At 36.1% G+C, this 7,648-nt stretch overlaps 2 protein-coding genes across 2 annotated transcripts in view; one reads left to right on the top strand and one right to left on the bottom strand.

The window, feature by feature from the left end:
* LOC109834812 (glycine-rich protein DOT1-like) lies at positions 2,233-2,580 on the bottom strand. Its single transcript, XM_020402828.1, has one exon. The coding sequence runs from the start codon at positions 2,578-2,580 to the stop codon at positions 2,233-2,235; it is 348 nt and encodes a 115-aa protein (XP_020258417.1).
* Positions 7,591-7,648, top strand: part of LOC109833489 (U3 small nucleolar RNA-associated protein 6 homolog) — a 12,404-nt gene continuing 12,346 nt past the window's right edge. The window contains exon 1 of the mRNA XM_020401173.1: positions 7,591-7,648. This exon is cut by the window's right edge and continues 398 nt beyond it. The gene's annotated coding sequence lies outside the window, so the exon portion shown is untranslated.

Raw genomic sequence — 7,648 nt, 5'->3', positions numbered from 1 at the left:
TTGTTTGTCTACAAAACATAGGAATGCACAAACACTAGACAAACAACATTAGTAATAAATTGTTTGTTAAACATCATCAAAACAAGAAGACCAACAACATTCACCTCACTGACCTTCGGGCTCTTCTTCTTGCTATTCTCCTTCTTTCTTAGCTTCGAGTAATCTCTCTTCTAATGTCCTTATTCTCTGCAAAAAGCATATTGGTTTTTATCAATTTGGTAGTATCCTCTAGACTTTGACCTGTCCTGATTACCACCTCTAGGATAGGGACTTTTTCCTCTTGTCAACAAGACTTCTCCTGAAGTGCTAGCTCTGGAAGATTCTTTATCCTTCCTCCTCAAATTAAAATTTGTCAATGTGTTTTTCACTTTACTATAGGTGATGAAAGATCTACCATTCAACAATATAAGCACAAAGGTGTCAAAATCCTCATTGGGTAATAAGCCTAACAAAATGATCACCTTGTACTTATCTGATATCTTCTCATTAATATTTACCAAGTCTGACAACAACTTTGTATAGTTGTTCATATGATCTGCAAGTGAGGTACCCTTGGACATCTGGAATTTGAATAATCTCCACAACAAGTGCAACCAATTCTCAACACTCTTTGTAAGATACTTGTTATTGAGAATTTCTCACATCTTCATTGCAGATGTCATGCCAATAACATCATATTTCAACTCTTATTCTAAACAAGATCTAATTACCCCACAAGCATTTCTATTTATCTTGTCCTACACTGTCTTATCATATTTTAGGTGGTCTCTCATGAACCATTATTATCTCTTCTAAGTTTTGAGCATTCAAAGCATCCTGCACATCACTCATCCACAAATCTAAAATTGATTTTGTCGTCATATTTCATAACACTAACCTTCGTATTCTGAAGTGCAACCTGAACTGTACTCGACGTAGCCTTGCTACTATCACCACTATCTTCTGCCATTACTTACTAACTCCAAATTGTAGAAGAAAAATTTGAGATTGATAGAATTGAGAAATCACCCAAATTGAACTCTAGATAAGATTCCAAAATAATCTCCCAACTACACGAGGAAGGCAAGATCTCCAATAACAACTCCGCAACACTACCTCCACCTAAACCTAGATCTCCAAAATCCAAGCTTCTAACACCGAATTTTCCTTCGCCCAAAACAAACCCTAGTGCTCTGATACCACTTGTTGCGCTCGACGGAAGCGGACTCAATGCACAACGAGTCGGTAAGCAATGCACGGAGAACATAACGAACACAATCCACAATATAGATGGGCAAGATCAATCGCAAACACAGAGAATTATGTGGTTTGGTGAGATGCCTATGTTTACGGGAGAGGATGTGGAGATTTCACTATATGAAGGAGAATTACAATGAGTTACAATTCTCAAACAATCAAAATAACCCTCACCAGCAAGATCCCACTCACCTACAAATAATCTCTCTCTCAAAGTGCTTAGAACTCACTGATAACAACCTCTCTTATTTAACCGCACACACTTCTAAACATATAAAAACCCTAAATCCAAAACAGTCTGGAAAACGGTTTTACCCGTTCAACCCACTATCGGTCGACCGATACGGATGTTCGGTCGACCGACTAGAGCAAATTTTCCCAGTTCCTACAATGCACATTATCGGTCAACCAATACATCCCTATCAATCTACCGACCAGAATGAATTCTTGTACCTGTTTTCTAGTGGTCGAATCGGTCGACTGATGAAATTGATCAGTCAACCGATGGTTTGTGCAAGTTTGTGCATGTCTTCAAAAAAAAAAACTTATTATCCTTAAGCATGTAAGCATATTCCACACAACATAAAAAATAACAAAAAATAAAAAGCAAAATGCTCATAAGTAACAACATCAACAATAGTCTTCATTATTTTCTCTTTAAATATGGTTTGACACTTTTCTCATCTCCATATTCTCTCAAACAAATTTTTTTAATCTCTAAGCAATAATTACACCTCAAAAAGTTTGCATTGCGTACATCAAGGAAATCATCTCAAAAATTTCATATCCTAATTTAGGGTTTTAATATAATTTCAAAATTCTAAATAAAAAAATAACAGCTTAAAATAATTAAGAAGTCATTGAAAGGGAACCTCAATCAAAGCCAATCTTTGAACTTGAAGTAACACACACATTATATAAAAACCTTGCAATACAATGCATACATGTTGCATGAATAAAGTGTCATTACACAATCTCTGCAATTCATGATCCGCTTCAACCTTGACCACCACCAGCACCACTTCCCACCCCCTCTCCACATCCTCCTCCACTTCCCTCACTTCCACTCGCACTTCCATACCCTTCTCCACTTCCCGCCGCCCCTCTGGCATTTCCAACACCACTTCCACCTCCCGAACTCCCACTTCCTCCACTTCCAACACCACCACCTCCTCCTCCACCGCTACTCACACTCACACCCCTACGCCCTACACTTACACCAACACCACCACCTCCACCACCACTCACACTCCCATTTTTCATGCCAATTGCTCCTCCTCCACCAACTCCTATCCCTACACTAACGCCGTCTCTCCCTACATCGATGCCAATTCCTACACCCATGCCGCCCCCTACGTTTTCCCCGTCGCCTCTGGTGGTGCCCACTCCACCTCCAGCTCCGCCGCCAATGCCAAAATCGGTTTTGGATCCGTTACCGTTCAGATGTAGTGAGAATGTTTTTGTTTCATCGATGGTGGAATTTTGATCGACTAAAATTCGTGCATGGATGGAGAAAATTGTGTAGGATATGAAGAGCAATAAGAATAGAGTGCACGAGATAGTAGTCATGCAATTTCTACTCATTTTGAGGGTTGTTGTATTGATTGTGAGTCTTAATTGGGATTGTTAAGATTTATATAGGACAGACATGAGTTTATAATTCTTGAAGGGTAATTGCCAATGGTCCACATAATGCAAGTAGCTAGTGTGAACGTGTGACTGTGAGCTGAAGACCTCATGTTAAAGAGAATTTTTTGGGTGGGCAACAGATCAAAAGGGGCTTTTCATGGATTAGACTGGGGATGCAGTTGGTCAAATCTAGACTGTTTTTGACTTGAAATTAATAGGGTTGCTAGCATGTAAAGTGAATTCTTTGGCTAGTTAAGGATTTTGAAGGGCTCTCAATGATTTCTCAAATTAGAAGCATACTTTCATATATGCTGTCAAAAACTTTACGTTCGAAGAGGTCAAGATATTTCCTTTTGCCTTTAAAGTTCATGGAGTTGCATCCTGTGATTTCTATGTTTGTGGACTGATCACTCATGAAAGCAAACGACAAAATGAAATTTTAACTATTGTCGCACACTTATCCTAACTTTTAAGAAAATGTACATATTTCCTTATTGGGCCATTACTCTGAAGGCTACGGGACTATTTTGGAGGCTTTGAAGTAGCAGGAGAAGAATCTAAATCAAGCAAAAGGTTCAGTAAGTATTGACAAAAAAACGCAATATGTGAAGAAAAGCATACAACAATTGAAAAGAAGAACGCGGGTGAAGGACCAAATACAAAGAATAAGAATAAAAGCTTTGGTGATTTTCTAGAAGAAATTTATGAAAAGAAATTAAGCCCGATCACAAAGTCTCTATCCTACACTGACGAAAACATGGAATAAAAATTATCAGTTCACACAATAGGGGAAAAGATAAAGCTGATCGAATTCTTTCAATTTGCAACCCCCTATCCTAAATGGAACCCGCTACCAACTCCGAAAAAAGGAAGTTGGAAAAACAAGATACATTGATCTAACTCATATGATAATTATGTTAGTACATTTAAGTTATAACATAGACATTACTCCAACATAATTCTAGTCGTAGAACATGTACAAAAATGACATGGCTGATATTTCTCTCACACGACTTTCTAGTGTTCGATAGTATTTCCATCTCAATGCAGATAAATTCATAAGATAATTGAGGGCCATTCTTCATGAAAAGGAAGCTTTATATCGTCTAATCATTATTAACCAAAAACTACTATACATATGTTATTTTATTGTAAAATAAGTTCTTTAAAATTTTGTACCTTAGGGGCTGTTTGGTTGCACACTTTTGAGAAAACTTTTCTTAAAACATCTGACAATGGTAAATTTGTAATTAAAAGTTTTCCAGAGATTTCTGTAAATTGTGTTTGATTTAACAAAAAATTTACAGAAATATTTTCTATAAAATATCAAAACCTACCAAATTTTACAAAAATCAATTTCCTCTCAAAATGAGAGGAAATCACCAGAAATCTGACACATACCATATTTAATTAAAAACCTACTCAAAATGAGAGGAAATCACCAGAAATCTGACACATACCATATTTAATTAAAAACCTACCAAATCTTGTTATTACCATATTTAATTAAAAACCTACCAAATCTTGTTATTTTCTATAAAGTTATGAGCTATTTTCTTGTTTTAAACCAAACAAGCAAAGTACAAAAAACAAGAAAATTGGTACATTTTAATTTCTCAAAACTTTTCCTATAAATTTTTTAAAAAATACAAGGAAATCATATTTTAGGTGGAAAACATTTCCTATAATTTCTAGAAATTGAACCAAACACCCACTTAGATGAAAAGTGGGACAGTTGAGTAGCGAGCAAACCCACCCAACTATCGGCCAATGTACGATTAACTAAATTACCTTTTTTTAAGACTAACTATTTATTCCTTATTGCTCTTTTCATTTTTGTTAATTAGGGATTCTCTACATCATTGATTGTAGAGAACTTCTACAATTGATTGTTGGATTTAATCTAATAAATCTATTTGTGGGCACATATGATTAATCAATGTGTATTGCTATCTTTCAGGATAACCCACTAAAGTGATTAATTAAGTTGGGTTAATGGGTATTTAAATATAATCATGGGGTTATATGTGCAGATACCAGGTTGTAATTGTGATTTATTGAGGGGCTAAATTACAAAAGTACAACATCTATAAATAAGGGGTTATGGTCCCTTACCTAGGGTTACATTCTCTAATTCTCTACACCCCCATCAAGCTAGAGAAATTCGGATTTAAACCCAAAATCAAGATCAAGCAATGGATTCAGGTATAAGCTTCCGCTCTTTTAGATTTTTGTTAATCTATTTGAATTAATCATGGCTATATGGTTTTAGATCTAAAGTTTTATGATGTAGATCTAACAAGTGGTATCAGAGACACCTTGATTAATTCTTAGGGATTTAAGTTTTATTGGGTTTTTGATCTTAAATCTCTGGTTAAAGAGTCAATTTTTGGGTTCGGATGAACAGTAATGTTCGGTGAACAGTAACGAAAATTTTTTTTTGGGTGAAAAGTAAAGTTTTTTTTTCGGATGAACAGTAACTGAAAAAATCGCTGGTGAACAGTAACTTTTTGGAATTTTTTTTTTTTGGATTTTTCTTTGATTTTTTCTTCGATTTTTTCCAATTCTGGATCTGTTTTGAAAATAAAAATAAAAGTTTTTTTTTGGGTTCGGCGGCGGTTTCAATTTGAAACCCTAAGGGTTCATGGCGAAAATTGAGGAGGTGGTTACCTCAAACGAACCTTGCGTTCGTTCTCAGGTCGAACTTTGCGTTCGTACTTAGGTTGAACTCTGCGTTCATTTTTTAAACGAACTTTGCGTTCGTTCTCAGGTCGAACTTTGCGTTCGTACTCAGGATGAACTCTGCGTTCAATTTTAAACGAACTTTGCGTTCGTTCTCAGGTCGAACTTTGCGTTCGTACTCAGGATGAACTCTGCGTTCAATTTTAAACGAACTTTGCGTTCGTTCTCAGGTCGAACTTTGCGTTCGTACTCAGGATGAACTCTGCGTTCAATTTTAAACGAACTTTGCGTTCGTTCTCAGGTCGAACTTTGCGTTCGTACTCAGGATGAACTCTGCGTTCAATTTTTAAACGAACTTTGCGTTCGTTCTCAGGTCGAACTTTGCGTTCGCACTCAGGTTGAACTCTGCGTTCATTTTTTAAACGAACATTGCGTTCGTTCTCAGGACGAACTTTGCGTTCGTACTCAGGTTGAACTCTGCGTTCATTTTTTTAACGAACTTTGCGTTCGTTCTCAGGTCGAACATTGCGTTCGTGCTCAGGTTGAACTTTGCGTTCATTTTTCAAACGAACCTTGCGTTCGTACTTAAGTGAGTCTCGAACTCAATACAGTCGAACCTTGCGTTCGAAGTTAAGGGAACCTCGTGTTCATTATGGTTAAGCCTCGGCTTTTCATGGGTCCACTTTGGTATACTTAATTTATTCAATTAAGTTATGGGCCCTAATTAAGCTGTGAGACCCCAATTAAGTTTTTGGAAATTCAGTTAATTTAAATTAAATTTTTTAATTTAAATCTATTTCGGTTTTTTAATCAATTATTTAATTCAAATATTATGACACTAAGGTATTAAGGTTGTCTCTCACTCCAATTGATTAATTGAAACAAGAAGTTGCCAAAGTAACCTCTCTTGTGTAGATTGTTCATGAGGAATGTGAGATGTTTGTGTGTATGCTTTCGTGTAAATATTTAATCGGCCCAAAGGAAGGTTAATATTTATTTAGACTGTATACACATCTGCGATGATAAGCGTGTGACAATTATAAGGTTTACATGTGAATAATGAATCGATCCAAAGATAGTTTCATTATTTGACATGAGTTATTGTCAATGTTTGATCATTGCAACAAGGTATCACTTACAAGTTAATATTACTGTCCAAAGACTTGATATTCATGTTGTGCCCGATATCTTGGATGGGGACTGTCATTATTTGAATGATATTGATTATGGTTATTGATGTGAGCTTCTTTTGTTTTATTTCAGCTAATGCATCTGCTGCAACAATTTCTGCTAACATCAACTCAATTCCCATGCTAAATGGGACAAACTTCAAGGTTTGGAAAGAGAACATATTAATTGTTCTTGGCTGCATGGATCTTGACTATGCATTAAGAACTGAACAACCTCAACCTCTCAATGCAGATAGCACTCCTGATGCAAAGAAGGAGCATGAGAAGTTGGAGCGTTCAAATCGCATGAGTCTCATGATCATTAAGCGCGGCGTTCCGGAAGCCTTCAGGGGCATAGAATCCGAAGGGATTATTAAGGCTAAAGATTTCCTTCTTTAATAAATAATAAAACTATGTATGATTTATTTAGTATGATTTTTATTAAAAAAAGTTTTTTTTATATAATAGTATAATGCATGTGTTTTGTAGGTGAACGTATATACTTTAAGTTTTAAATTTTTTATTGAATAATAAAACTATGTTTTAATAAATAAAATTGTATAATAAGATTGCTTAACAAGGAATTAGGAATTAATTATTGTTGTGTAGTTATTATAATTGAATGTTTATATAATAAATATTATTGAGATGCACTAAATGAGAAGTTGTAATTGGTGAGTTGTTGATAAGTTTCTCTACCACCGTACCACCAAACATGTTGAGGATCTCTAGTTTTTTTTTTGTCTTGGAAATCCGAATTATGTATGCATCTCTTTTGAATCCGACCCGACCCGACCCAGTAACAGCCCTAAACAAAAAACCCTATAACCCTCTCCTCCTCGCCTCAATCCCCCAACTCCCCGCCTCTCGAAGCCGCACGTCACTGCCAAGAGTAACCCGACCCACCAACCCCCAACCATGGCCGACGTAGT

This window comes from Asparagus officinalis, chromosome 3 (genome assembly GCF_001876935.1).
Source record: "Asparagus officinalis chromosome 3, Aspof.V1, whole genome shotgun sequence".
NCBI classification, from domain to species: Eukaryota; Viridiplantae; Streptophyta; class Magnoliopsida; order Asparagales; family Asparagaceae; genus Asparagus; species Asparagus officinalis.
Note: the sequence above shows the minus strand (reverse complement) of the source record. Positions and strands in the feature narration are given on the sequence as shown.